Consider the following 15,215-nt stretch of genomic DNA (forward strand, 5'->3'; position numbering starts at 1 on the left):
CCGGTTTTAGTAAATCAACTGCTATGTCTGTATGTGGGGGGGGGGGGGGTGTCCATATTGGCAGAGGAGCAGAGCTTTTCTTCCTCATGTCAGAGCTGTCTCCCTGATGAATGGTGGGAATACACAATCACTATCCCCTCCCTCTTAGATTGTAAGCTCCAAGGGCCCTCGAACCCCTTGTGTATTGAATTGTATTGTTACTGTGCTGTCTCGTGTACTGTCTCCCATTATAATGTACAGCGCTGAGCAAACTGTTGGCACTATATAAATACTGTATAATAATAATAATAATAATACAAGAGGTGGCAGGAGAGGTGCTGGAAGCACAGATCCACAGAATGAATTATGTAGGAACAGAGATATCCTTGCACTGTAGGTCGTCAGGTACAGCTTTCTCTCCAGCAAGAAGAACAACAAGCAGAACAGTAGTGACTTTACTAAATCTCATTCCAAATCTGGTGAAACAAGCAGTCAGAGGTAGTAGCACCTTAGATCAGGGGTGGGCAACTGTGGCCCTCCAGCTGTTGTAGAACTACAAGTCCCATGAGACATTGCAAAACTGACAGTTACAAACATGACTCCCAAAGGCAGAGGCATGATGGGACTTGTAGTTCACAAACAGCTAGAGGGCCACAGTTGCCCATCCCTGCCTTAGATGATCACACACTGTGGATATACAGCTATAGGGCTACACACAGAAAGTTTTTTTTTTTTTAGAATGAATTTAAGACAAAAGGGTAGATATTCAGGGTATTTCTTAGGCACAATTTTCATTTCTAGAGGATCCCTAGAAGGAAGCAGCAAATCTTGACTTTGTGAGTTCAATCCTACCTTAAGTCCATGACGTGAGTATGACCGACCTCCACCAGCAGTGCAGAATCTTGGTATTTATTACAAATGAAACAAAAACAAGTGTATTCATTGCAAAAAAAAAAATCTTTTATATTTACAACAATCAATTATATGCAAATTCACAGCATAGGGACAAGGCACTTTATTCAATAGTATTAGGTCCTATAGCTTCTCAATGTAGGGCAAATCAAGGTCAGGTATAAATTTTAGTATGGGCTGTGTGAGAGGCAGACGAGGCATTCACCGCAGCATGAACAAATAGTCAGATTGTATGTTAAAGCCTAATTAACGGCAAAACTTTTTATTTTTTGGATAGAATTGAGAGGGTTCAGAACACCTGTCAGTCTCTATAGCTGCCTGTGGGAGATCCACCCTCTCTATTCGTCCTGTTTACCATTATAATTGAATGTGAAAGTAAATGAAAAGTAATAAGAGGGGAAATCTTCCAATGGGGACACTAGTTCTGGTGACCTGGAGGTCCCCAAGGAATTCCCTTGACTTGCCGGAATTTCCTCTCACTTCCTGTTTGGATATGGGACAGGAAGTGAAGGGAAATCCCCACAATGGGACACAGATGGTGAAAAAAAAAAAAACGACAGGGGTTATAACCCTCCCTTACTCTTTCCAGAAAAAAAAAAAAGTTTTGCCTATAGTTGTACGTTAAGCGATAAGGGTTAGACTGAGCGTTCATGTAGGGTGTATATATGGCTTATATTGGTTGTTTAGTGTAGGGCGTATCACAGTCAGACTAGGTTGTTTATTTAGGGTGTTTTAGGGTCAGATTGGGGGTGCATTGTATTAATTAGGTTTGTTATTAATTATAATTATTTTGAACAAATGGTGTAGAGCTGTAAATACTAAAATACCAAATCAATTGTCAAATAATAACGTGAAAGACTATTAATAAACCTTGTGTATCCTTATTACCTTAATTAAAGGTGAAATACATTCCAAAGTAAATATAAAATCAAAATGACCAATTATAAAAACCGTGACATATATCAATTGATATAAATAAATAAAAAAGTCCCAAAAAGTGAAGAAATTAGTCCCAAAAAGTGAGAAAAAAAATTATAGCACAAAAAAATATATAGCACAAAAAATATATTACAGCACAAAAAAAATTAGGAAAAAAAAATATTATCTGCATTTTTATATTATATATTTTTTCTGCTATAATTTTTTTTCTCACTTGTTGGGAATAATTTCTTCACTTTTTGGGTACTTTTTTTATTTATTTATATCAATTGATATATGTCAAAAAGTCCCAAAAAGTGAAGAAATTAGTCCCAACAAGTGAGAAAAAAAATGATAGCGCAAAAAAAAATATAATATAAAAATCCAGATAATATTTTTTTTTCTAATTTGTTTTTGTGCTATAATATATTTTTTTGTGGTATATATTTTTTTGTGCTCTAATTTTTTTCCTCACTTGTTGGGACTAAATTTCTTCACTTTTTGGGACTTTTTTATTTATTTATATCAATTGATATATGTCACGGGGTTTTATAATTGGTCACTTTGATTTTATATTTACTTTGGAATGTATTTCACCTTTAATGAAGGTAATAAGGATACACAAGGTTTATTAATATTCTTTCACTTCAATATTATTTATATTATGATTCGACAATATGGTATTTTAGTATTTACAGCGCTACACCATTTGTTCTAAAATAATTTTTTCATCTTATTTCCTTCGGGTGTTAGCAGCTTCTTCATCCCTTGTGAGGATATTTGGCAGTGCAAGAGTCCACCCCCATTTTATTAATTAGAATGTTTACCATATGTTCCAATCCGTAGGTCCTTATACTGCCTTGATAAATTTAACCTCTTGGTGCCGGCCGCACGCAAATGTGCGGGCTCCCGGCGTCTGGGCCTACACGCCGAGCGGACGCACATTTGTGTGCAATTAAGAAAAACATATGTGCTGAGAGCGCGCGCCCTGCGTGCTCCTAGCACACATGTCTGGTACTCACGGAAAGGTCCCGATCTCCTCTTTCGATTGGTACCTTTCCCGATCATGTGACCGCCGTGATGGCGGTCACATGACCATAAAACCCCGACCTGCCTCCCACCTTCTGAAACCCTTAAAGGGCCAGGAGGCGCCAGCGCCAAGGGGTTAAAGTTGATTGAACAGAGTCTGTATGGTCAAATTGTAGCGTGTATGGTGAGCTGAAGGGTCAGGCTGACCATTCTTTGAAGGGTGTACCATGCAGGTTTATTTTTTGAATATAGATCGGCTCTGAACGGTTTTCTCCCGCACCAAAGTTCAAATGAGTTGTTCAGGGTTTAAGATGGTGCTATAGAAGGAATAGTATTATATTATTATACAGGATTTCTATAGCGCCAACAGTTTGCTCAGCGCTTTACAATATAACGGGAGACAATACAGCAACAATACAGTTCAATACAAGAGGGTTAGGAGGGCCCTGATCCTGGGAGCTTACAATCTAGGAGGGAGGGGCTAGTGGTACAAAAGGTAGTAACTGTGGAGGATGGACTGGTTGGAAGAGTAGAAGATTCCAGTATTAGCTGACAGCAGGATAGGCTTCCCTGAAGAGATCGGTTTTCAGAGATCGCCTAAAAGTGAGCAGAGTAGGCGATAGTCTGATAAATTGGGGTAAAGAATTCCAGAGGATGGGGGAAGCTCTGGAGAAGTCCTGTTGACGAGCATGGGAGGAGGAGACAAGGGAGCTAGAGAGCAGGAGATCGTGGGAGGAGCGGAGAGTACGGTTTGGGTGATATTTGGAGACAAGATCGGTGATGTAATTTGGGGCATGATATGGGAAGAGGTTATTACACTCTTGCATACAAACATTCTATTCGTCTAGAAATGAAGGGTATTCGTTGTAAAGCAATATAGGGAGGCCAGTTTAGGGGTCCCAGGCAGAAGACATGATGAAAGAACCGAGGCAGTTTAGTCTGACGCTTGATAAGACTGCCTTACTTCATCTGTTGAAAATCCGCAACTCCCAGCAAGCTCCGCCAACCCAGCTTACATTGGGACTAACCAGTGTAGGACATATCTGTTCATAAAGGACTATGTGAAAGTAGATTTTGACTTGCAGGCTCGTTCCTCAGTTTCATCTTTGCTTGTTCAAGAAGTTCTCGAGCGAACACAGGCTCAACCTGAGAAAAGATGGAAGAAGTTCGGTAGAGAAGAGGTCGCAGCGGAACGAGGAAACAGTAAGGTCATTATGTGGTGCGGTCCATAGCAACCAATCAGATGCTAGCTGACATTTCTTGTGCAAAAAAGAAATAGCAGGGAATATGGGCAATACAGACCATTGCACCAGCTCCTATTAACCCCTTCGCGTTGACGCCTCCCGGACCTTTAAGGGTTTCAGAAGCCGGGAGGTGGGGCAGGGTCTAGGATCATGTGACCGCTGTGACACGCCATCACGGCGGTCACATGATAGGGAAAGGTCCCAATCGAAAGAGGAGATCGGGACCTTTCCATGAGTACCCGACATGTGTGCTAGGAGCGCTCTCAGCACATATGTTCTTTTTTAATAAAACGCAAATGAGCGGCCGCTTAGCACTAGGCCCAGATGCCGGGAGGCCGCACATTTGCGTTCGGCCGGCGCCAAGATGTTAAATATACTAAGAAATTGACGCCAAATGTGTGCGTTTGGCTTCAATTTGCTTAGTGTGTTTAAATCTGCTAGTGCACCTAATCAGTACAGCTTAATCAATACAGTAGTCGTCTGAAAATACAATACAAATACAATACAATACATGACATCACTTTCGAAATTCTTTTCTTTCATAGGAGAATTTTCGTGTCTTTAATAACCTTTTCACTTTCGATGTGAGACTAGCAGGCGAAAAAAAAATGATCGGAAAAGGTCCCAATTGAAAGAGGAGATCGGGACCTCTCTGTGACTACCGGACATGTGTGCTGGGAGCGCGCAGGGCGTGCACTCTCAGCACATATGTTCTTTTTTAATAGAACGCAAATGTGTGGCTGTGCAGCGTCTAGGCCCACACGCCGGGAGGCCGCACATTTGCGTTCGGCCGCCGTGAAGAAGTTAATGGCTCTCAGCTGACTCAAGGAATTCTAAACCGGCAATTCACATATACAGTTGCAAGAAAAAGTATGTGAACCCCTTGGGATTACGTGGAGTTTTGCATGAATTGGGCATAAAATGTGCTCTGAACGTCATCTAAGTAACAACAATAGAAGAACACAGTCTGCTGAACATAATACTACACAAACATTAGATGTTGCCATGGTTTAATTGCACATAACATTCACAGTGCAGGGAGGAAAAAGTATGTGAGGCCCTAGCTTAATGACTTCTCCCAGAGCTAATTGGAGCCAGGAGTGAGCCAACCTTGACTCCAATCAGTGCGATGATATTGGATGTGTTGCTGACAGCTGTCCTGCCCTTAAAAAACACACACCTGTTTTGGGTTTACTGGTTTCAAGAAGCACTGTCTGATGTGAACCATGCCTCGCAGAAAAGAGCTCTCAGAAGACCTACGAGCTGACAGGGAGGAGAACTGTTAGTAAACAAAACAGTCCTCCTCCCCAACAGAGATGCTCGGTAATCACCGGCCAGGACCCAGTGAATGACAGCCCCGGCCACAAACAGCGGTGTGGGTAGGGCGCGCGCCCACTCGTGCGCGCCCCCTACCCGGGAATGCAAAATCAGGTATATATACATGATTTCGCGCAACCCTACCTCCCTGCAGCAGTATACAGTTGTGTCCAAAATTATTCAACCCCCACTGAAATTGAGTGTTTTGGCCAGTTTGACATTGCTTTTGATCATTCAGTCATCTTGCTTACATTTACATTAAAGAGGCACTTGTAGGTCAGACAAATATAACATAACAGTTATAATGAAATAACCACAAATGTCTTTTCTGTGCTCACAGCATTATCAGTTTTATTCAACCCCCAAGTGACATTCAATCTTAGTACTTAGTACAGCATCCTTTTACAGTTATAACAGCTTTTAAACGTGAAGCATAGCTTGACACAAGTGTCTTGCAGCGATCTACGGGTATCTTCGCCCATTCTTCATGGGCAAAGGCCTCCAGTTCAGTCACATTCTTAGGCTTGCGCACTGCAACTGCTTTCTTTAAGTCCCACCAGAGGTTCTCAATCGGATTTAAGTCTGGTGACTGCGATGGCCACTCCAAAATGTTCCAGCCTTTCCTCTGCAACCATGCTCTAGTGGACTTGGAGGTATGCTTGGGATCATTGTCCTGTTGAAAGGTCCAACGTCTCCCAAGCCTCAGGTGTGTGACGGACTGCATCACGTTTCCATCCAATATCTCCTGGTACTGAAGAGAATTCATGGTACCTTGCACACGCTGAAGCTTCCCTGTACCTGCAGAAGCAAAACAGCCCCAAAGCATGATTGACCCTCCACCATGCTTCACAGTAGGCAAGGTGTTCTTTTCATCATAGGCCTTGTTCTTCCTCCTCCAAACATAGCGTTGATCCATGGGCCCAAACAGTTCTAATTTTGTTTCATCAGTCCACAGAACACTATCCCACAACTTTTGTGGTTTGTCCACATGGCTTTTGGCATACTGCAGTCGACTCTTCTTATTCTTTGGAGACAGCAAGGGGGTACGCCTGGGAGTTCTGGCACGGAGGCCTTCATTACGCAGTGTGCGTCTTATTGTCTGGGCTGAAACTTCTGTACCCACATCTGACAAATCTTTTCTCAGTTCCTCAGCAGTCACACGGGGACTTCTCTCCACTCTACGCTTCAGGTAGCGCACAGCAGTCGAAGTCAGCATCTTCTTTCTGCCACGACCAGGTAGCGTTTCAACAGTGCCCTTTGCCTTGAATTTGCGAATGATGCTTCCTAAGGTGTCTCTTGGTATGTTTAACATCTTTGCAATCTTCTTATAGCCATTGCCCTTCCTGTGAAGAGAAATCACCTCTTCTCTTGTCTTCCTGGACCATTCTCTTGCCTTCACCATGTTTGTAACCACACCAGTAAATGTCTAGAAGGAGCTGAGTATCACAGTCATTTTAAAGCTGCCTAATTGGTGCTTATTATGCTTGATTGCTGCTCGGTGACATCCACAGGTGTTTTCAATACCTGATGGAAAGCACCTGTATGAACCTCTGTTCTTCAGAGTGGTAGTCTTTAAGGGGTTGAATAATTGTGGCAATGAAGAAACCACATAAGAACCATTTACTACTGTATTACATAAACAATTGATGTCATTTTAGTTGCATTTGGGTAGTTACAACGTCCTTGTAGGATTTGATTCTGAATACAATTCCAAATGTACACTATAGTCCCTAAACCCCTTTACAGCATTGGGGGTTGAATAATTTTGGACACAACTGTATATGCTATAGGGCTGCGGGAAAGCAGTTAAAGCTGCTAGAAGCTGCTATTAGCATTTTCATTTTGTTTTCTGCTCCTAGAAGCTATACAGTGTTCTCCTATGTGTCCATGCACACTACTTTAGGCCTTTAGCATTTTGTGAGCTTCAGCGGAGCAGAAAAAAAAATGTTTTGCAGAGTTTTTTTGGAGTGTTTTTCCAGCAGAGAAAAAATGCTAAACGCTACAAAAATGCTCCTAACAGCTTTTTTCTAGCTTTTTGTTCCTCTACATGTACTGTAAAAACGTTATTAAAATGCAAACGCTCCTAAAACGCTATTACCAGTGGTTTTTTTTTTTTCTTTTCAAAAAACCGCTAGTGTGCATGGAGCGTTAGTTTGTTTTCTTTGGAAAGCAATCACAGCCTAATCAGAAAAGTCTGTCCCCTGCCACCATGCAGTAGAGAAGCATCCTTGCTCTTTGTGGAAGCAGTGGTCTCTCTGTAGAGGTCTGTATGTCAGCACATGTTTTTATTTTTTTTTTTTACCCGGTCCTGTTTTCATAGATCAACCCAACTGTTCTTCATGTAAAAATTGTTTTTTTTTTGTTTTTTTTTTCTACAATCTTACAGGTTCAGGTGGTGCCACCGTACTCACGTGTGCTGTTATCAGTTTGTTGGGGTTACCGGATGACTCGGGGTATTCCTCTCCGAAGCACAGCTGGATCTGGTACTGGGGTTCCGGACCTTTGTGCGTCATGAACATCTCCAATTCTGGAACAGAGAGGCAGGATATATAAGGCATCTGCTAAACAAGCACCTCGAAAGGAAAAGACTTTGGATCTGAATTATCAAATGTCTGTAAAAAAAACAACTCTGCTGTTACTAGCAACCCTGTAAGTTTTTATTTTACATTTCTTCAATTCAGGTATGGCAATAAAAAGGATAAGATGACTGATTATTTTTATACTCGTGTGTGCTATAATATGTTTTTTGGGGTTGTCCAATGACTTAGGGACCAAGGGGAACTGGGCTCTACTTAAAGCGGAACTTCACTCTTTCAATCAACATGGACTATTTTTAATCCTTAGGTTGCTAGCATTAGAGGGTTAGGGACCTTAGATTGTACGCCCTTTGAGGGTTGGGGACCTTAGATTGTACGCCCCTTGAGGGTTGGGGACCTTAGATTGTACGCCCCTTGAGGGTTAGGGACCTTAGATTGTACGCCCCTTGAGGGTTAGGGACCTTAGATTGTACGCCCCTTGAGGGTTAGGGACCTTAGACTGTACGCCCCTTGAGGGTTAGGGACCTTCGATTGTACACCCCTTGAAGGTTAGGGACCTTAGATTGTATGCCCCTTGAGGGTTAGGGACCTTAGATTGTACGCCCCTTGAGGGTTTTGGACCTTAGATTGTATGCCCTTTGAGGGTTAGGGACCTTAGATTGTACGCCCCTTGCGGGTTTTGGACCTTAGATTGTACACCCCTTGAGGGTTAGGGACCTTAGATTGTACGCCCCTTGAGGGTTAGGGACCTTAGATTGTACCCCCTTGAGGGTTAAGAACCTTAGAATGTACGCCCTTTGAGGGTTAGGGACCTTAGATTGTACACCCCTTGAGGGTTATGGATCTTAGATTGTACGCCCCTTGAGGGTTAGGGACCTTAGCTTGTATGCCCCTTGAGGGTTAGGGACCTTAGACTGTACGCCCCTTGAGGGTTATGGATCTTAGATTGTACGCCCCCTTGAGAGTTAGGGACCTTAGATTGTACGCCTCCTTGAGGGTTAGGGACCTTAGATTGTACGCCCCTTGAGGGTTAGGGACCTTAGATTGTAGGCCCCTTGAGGGTTAGGGACCTTAGATTGTATGCCCCCTTGAGGGTTAGGGACCTTAGATTGTATGCCCCCTTGAGGGTTAGGGACCTTAGATTGTACGCCCCTTGAGGGTTAGGGACCTTAGATTGTACGCCCCTTGAAGGTTAGGGACCTTAGATTGTACGCCCCTTGAGGGTTAGGGACCTTAAATTATACGCCCCCTTGAGGGTTAGGGACCTTAGATTATACGCCCCCTTGAGGGTTAGGGACCTTAGATTGTACCCCCCTTGAGGGTTAGGGACCTTAGATTGTACACCCCTTGAGGGTTAGGGACCTTAGATTGTACACCCCTTGAGGGTTAGGGACTGATGTGAATGTACAATATATATGTAAAGTGCTTTGTAAATTGACGGCGCTATATAAGTACCTGAAAGAAATGTTAGAAAAAAATGCCTAAAACTGACTCCAAGCCATGATAATTTCCCTTCAGGTCAGCCACTCACCATTCACAAATAGTTCTGTGTCCAGCACCTTGCAGGTCTTCTCTCTCTCCAGTTTGTTAGGTCGATCATTGTGCGGGGCTGAGGGGCCACTCCAGTATACTCGTACTTGGCACTGCCTCTTTATAAACACCCCCTCCGGAGCCACCCACAGAAGCACCCCTTTGTCCAGATGCCGAAGCAGCTTTTTAAGCAACTGGTAGAGCTCAGGTTTCAGGGTACCCATCACTTCTTGGGGAGAAGGGAAAGGGATTTCTTCCAACAGGAGAGGCGAATACGAGCCGAAACTCCATGAGCAGGAAGAATGGGAGGCGATGCGGCAACCTTCAGCAGTTTGCGTGGTGACCTCAGTCACCAGTTTGCCCTGGTAGTACAGGCGTATGTGAAGCCAGAAATCTGCCATATAAAAAAGGAAGAATACTAAATAAACCATGACAAAAAAAAAAAATCAAAGATAAAATTACATATAAACTCGATATGGACATAGTTTGCTAAATCACCGAGTAACAGTTTTTTTTTTTTTTCAATAATATTTGCTGCCACTTTTCTGTCTGCATCTACTCCAGCAATGACTACACGGCATTTCTCAGGGCAGGTTTTCTGATGGCCACAATGCACCAACCATTAGGTCATCACAGAGGACAAGGGGGCACTCTCTACGTCTGGGGGGGAAAAGCTATTTAATTTCCAAATACGGAAAGGTTTCTTCACAGTAAGAGCTCTGAAAATGTGGAATAAGACTCCCACAAGAGTTGGTTGTGGCCAGCTCAGTGAATTGCTTTAAAAAAGTCCTGGATTCTTTCCTAGATACACAGAATATAACTGGATATTAACATTTATAGGGAAAGTTGATCCAGGGAATATCCGATTGCCTCTCGGGGGATGAGGAAGGAATATTTTCACCTGCAGGAGCAAATTGGACCGTGCTTTGCTGGTTTTTTCTTTGCCTTCCTCTCTATCAACTGTGGGTATACTGACATGGAAGAAAAATATATTTGAAATATATTTTAAAAATATTCTTCCCAAATATATTGCCATATATTTGAAATATCTTTAAAAATACAAATCTACATTTTGAAATGCATCGATGCATTAAACATTTATGTTAAAATTACTTTTTTACACGTTAAAAAAAATCAGAAGAATATATTTAAAAAATATATATCTTTAACATATAAAAAAGTCATTTTAATATTTATTTTTTATAAAAATTTGTAAATGTGTTCCAAAAATGTAGATTTGTATTTTTAAAGACATACAGTATATTTGAAATTTATTTTTAAAAATATTTTCATATATTTTGTAATAAAAACGCATTTCAACATGCAGTGTATATATATATATATATATATATATATATATATTTATTGGAATATATTTTGTAATATATTGAATATGGCCAAAATTGTAGCATTTCAAATGTATGGCAATATATTTGGAAAGAATATTTTAAAAATATATTTCAAATATATTTTTCTTCCATATGGATGGATTATAATTTTTTTTTTGGTTGAACTGGATGGACTTTTCTCTATTTTCAGCCTGGTAGGATTATATTTTTTTTTTTTTGGGTTGAACTGGATGGACTTTTGTCTTTTTTCAGCCTGGTAGGATAATTTTTTTTTTTTTTTGGTTGAACTGGATGGACTTTTGTCTTTTTTCAGCCTGGTAGGATTATAATTTTTTTTTATTATGGTTGAACTGGATGGACTTTTGTCTTTTTTCAGCAATGTTTTAACTATGTAACCATGCCTGTGTAATGTGTATTGAAACAACCACTTGTAGTCTCCATTAGAAGCCATGTGACAATGCAGAAGTATAACTGGGAGACAGGTTCAGAACGTTGTCACCCTGTAACAGGAAGTGCCTAAACAAGAACCTTCTTGATCAGATCAGCAGGTTTTGTCTTTATTGGAATTTTAAATACAAATTAAAAGAGGGTGACACTGACCAGGCAGGATTTTTTTTTTATTGCAGAAGAGATGCAGTATATATTGTATCTCTTCTGTCATAAAGGATTTTACTGCCTGATGATGATCTTCCTGATAAGGGGTCTCCAAACTTTCTAGACAAAGGGCCAAGTTTACTGTCCTTAAGAGTTTAGGTGGGTCAGTGTGTGGACAGTAGAAGTAGAAAATGTCCTGACATCAGTGGGAATAAAAAACGCGCCTTCTTTGTTATTAGGGGGAGGAATAGTGTCCCATCATTGGTATCAATGGGAGGAATAGTGCCCCATCATTGGTATCAGTGGGAGGAATAGTGCCCCATCATTGGTATCAGTGGGAGGAATAGTGCCCCATCATTGGTGTCAGTGGGAGGAATAGTGCCCCATCATTGGTGTCAGTGGGAGGAATAGTGCCCCATCATTGGTATCAGTGGGAGGAATAGTGCCCCATCATTGGTATCAGTGGGAGGAATAGTGTCCCATCATTGGTATCAGTGGGAGGAATAGTGCCCCATCATTGGTATCAGTGGGAGGAATAGTGCCCCATCATTGGTATCAGTGGGAGGAATAGTGCCCCATCATTGGTATCAGTGGGAGGAATAGTGTCCCATCATTGGTGTCAGTGGGAGGAATAGTGCTCCATCATTGGTATCAGAGGGAGGAATAGTGCCCCATCATTGGTGCCAGTGGGAGGAATAGTGTCCCATCATTGGTGTCAGTGGGAGGAATAGTGCCCCATCATTGGTATCAGTGGGAGGAATAGTGCCCCATCATTGGTATCAGTGGGAGGAATAGTGCCCCATCATTGGTATCAGTGGGAGGAATAGTGCCCCATCATTGGTATCAGTGGGAGGAATAGTGCTCCATCATTGGGGTCAGTAGGAGGAATAGTGCCCCATCATTGGTATTAGTGGGAGGAATAGTGCCCCAGCATTGGTGTCAGTGGGAGGAATAGTGCTCCATCATTGGTGTCAGTGGAGGAATAGTGCCCCATCATTGGTGTCAGTGGGAGGAATAGTGCCCCATCATTGGTATCAGTGGGAGGAATAGTGCCCCATCATTGGTATCAGTGGGAGGAATAGTGCCCCATCATTGGTATCAGTGGGAGGAATAGTGCCCCATCATCGGTGTCAGTGGAAGGAATAGTGCCTCATCATCGGTGTCAGTGGGAGGAATAGTGCCTCATCATTGGTATCAGTGGGAGGAATAGTGCCTCATCATCGGTGTCAGTGGGAGGAATAGTGCCCCATCATTGGTGTCAGTGGGAGGAATAGTGCCCCATCATCGGTATCAGTGGGAGGAATAGTGCCCCATCATTGGTATCAGTGGGAGGAATAGTGCCCCATCATTGGTATCAGTGGGAGGAATAGTGCCCCATCATTGGTATCAGTGGGAGGAATAGTGCCCCATCATTGGTGTCAGTGGGAGGAATAGTGCCCCATCATTGGTGTCAGTGGGAGGAATAGTGCCCCATCATCGGTGTCAGTGGGAGGAATAGTGCCTCATCATCGGTGTCAGTGGGAGGAATAGTGCCTCATCATCGGTGTCAGTGGGAGGAATAGTGCCTCATCATCGGTGTCAGTGGGAGGAATAGTGCCCCATCATTGGTGTCAACTAATGATGCCATCACATCTAAGAATCGTCAAGCTGCAATAAAATGAATGCTTGCTTTTGGGTTTATACAGGATTTTAGTGATTGGGTTCGCATAGACTTTACCTCACCAAAGTGTTGACCCCCGTGAGGGCTTTCTATCTAACAAATCTGTGGACACATTCAGCCAATCAGAAATCAACTTTACAGTTGATGTGAATGTCCAGACGTGTTAGGACCAGGGGCGGACTGACCATTTATGCATTCGGGCATTGCCCGAGGGCTCGGGGTCAGTAGGGGGCCCGATGGGGGCTTTTTTCGGTGTGGTTTGAGTGTGGACGAGGACACAGGGGCCCCTTGATTTCCTATTGCCGGGGGCCCCATGAGTTGTCAATCCACCCCTGGTCAGGCCCACAAACGCGCCCACAGTGAGTGACAACAAGGGGCGATGTACTGACCTGAAGATGAGGATGACAGTGGTGCAGTCACATCTTCTTCTGATAATTCTGCCCCTTTATGGTCACTATGGGGGTCCTTCGCAAGGAGTGCTCCTGACGCACCTTATCAGGGGAAAAAAAGTAACTGTGTTAGTGAAAGTACAAATGAGCGCTTCCAGAAGCAATTGTAACAGCTACTCTGGTTTCCTCCCACATTCCAAAGACATGCTGGTAGGTTAATTGGCTCCTGTCTAAATTGTCCCTAGTATGCGTATGTATGAATGTGAGTTAGGGACCTTAGATTGTACGCCCCTTCAGGGTTAGAGACCTTAGATTGTACACCCCTTGAGGGTTAGGGACCTTAGATTGTACACCCCTTGAGGGTTAGGGACCTTAGACTGTACCCCCCTTGAGGGTTAGGGACCTTAGATTGTACGCCCCTCGAGGGTTAGGGATCTTAGATTGTACGCCCCTCGAGGGTTAGGGACCTTAGATTGTACGCCCCTCGAGGGTTAGGGACCTTAGATTGTACGCCCCTCGAGGGTTAGGGACCTTAGATTGTACCCCCTTGAGGGTTAGGGACCTTAGATTGTACGCCCCTTGAGTGTTAGGGACCTTAGATTGTACCCCCTTGAGGGTTAGGGACCTTAGATTGTACGCCCCTTGAGGGTTAGGGACCTTAGATTGTACACCCCTTGAGGGTTAGGGGCCTTAGATTGTACGCCCATTTAGGGTCAGGGACCTTAGATTGTACGCCCATTGAGGGTTAGGGACCTTAGATTGTACGCCCCTTGAGGGTTAGGGGCCTTAGATTGTACGCCCCTTGAGGGTTAGGGGCCTTAGATTGTACACCCCTTGAGGGTTAGAGACCTTAGATTGTACCCCCCTTGAGGGTTAGAGACCTTAGATTGTACGCCCCTTGAGGGTTAGGGACCTTAGATTGTACGCCCCTTGAGGGTTAGGGACTGATGTGAATGTACAATATATATGTACAGCACTGCGTACATTGACGGCGCTATATAAGTACCTGAAATAATAAAAAAAAAAAAGCTATGGGCAAATCTTTCTTTAGACAATCATCAGGTTTGTATTGACGAAAACAAAATTGTTTGAGAATGCCAACCCCATCACTGAAGATTTTCTAGAATGATTGCTTGCTGTCAATTACCCCCCAAACCCCCACCCCCCCAAATCTCTACACACCTGTATCTGTTAGGGTCTGGTGGCATTCCAATCTCATAAGTTTGGGTGGAGTATCTCTGTCTGAAAATCCTTCTCTCTTCTGTTCCACAATCTATAGGACAGGAATTCTTAAAAATTACAATTTCTGCAGAATATTATTAAAGTGTATGTAAACGATCACCTTGTGAAACAAACCATCAGTATAAAGTAGAATTGAAAGGCAAAACATACTGTATGTAAACAGAAAAAAAAAAGCTGTAGATACCTTCCAACCACCCCCCCCCCTTTTTTTTTTTTTAAATAAGTAATCACATTCCCTCTGCTCTCAGCTGCATAGATAGGAGCTGGGGGAGGCGAAACAGCAGGACACTTGTCTTCCCAGTGAATGGCTGTGCAGAGGGGGGCATGTCAGGACAAGTCTGATCATTGGCTGTGCAGAGGGGGGCGTGTCAGAACAAGTCTGATCAGTGGAAGAGATCAGGCTCAGTTCCCAGCACAGCTAGAGAACTGACCACGCTGCGCTCTCATGCTTAGTGTGGTCAGTTCTTGATAGGAGAGCATAGGGAATGGCGGATCACCAGGGATTTATACAAAGG

The 15,215-nt window shown here is 43.1% G+C and overlaps 1 protein-coding gene across 1 annotated transcript in view; it reads right to left on the reverse strand.

The window, feature by feature from the left end:
* Positions 1-2,448: 2,448 nt before the first annotated feature.
* The window catches only part of LOC149435529 (interferon regulatory factor 4-like), a 32,035-nt gene continuing 19,268 nt past the window's right edge, over positions 2,449-15,215 (reverse strand). The window contains exons 5-9 of the mRNA XM_089662532.1: positions 14,641-14,731; positions 13,459-13,560; positions 9,468-9,860; positions 7,811-7,926; positions 2,449-3,984 (exon numbers count right to left, since the gene is read on the reverse strand). Of these exons, the coding sequence (XP_089518658.1) occupies positions 3,886-3,984; positions 7,811-7,926; positions 9,468-9,860; positions 13,459-13,560; positions 14,641-14,731 (801 nt within the window). The 3' untranslated portion in view covers positions 2,449-3,885. The remainder of the gene's footprint in view (positions 3,985-7,810; positions 7,927-9,467; positions 9,861-13,458; positions 13,561-14,640; positions 14,732-15,215) is intronic.

Source organism: Staurois parvus, unplaced genomic scaffold (genome assembly GCF_062004578.1).
Source record: "Staurois parvus isolate SC_StPar_1 unplaced genomic scaffold, SC_StPar_1.0 ptg001490l, whole genome shotgun sequence".
Lineage (NCBI taxonomy): Eukaryota > Metazoa > Chordata > Amphibia > Anura > Ranidae > Staurois > Staurois parvus.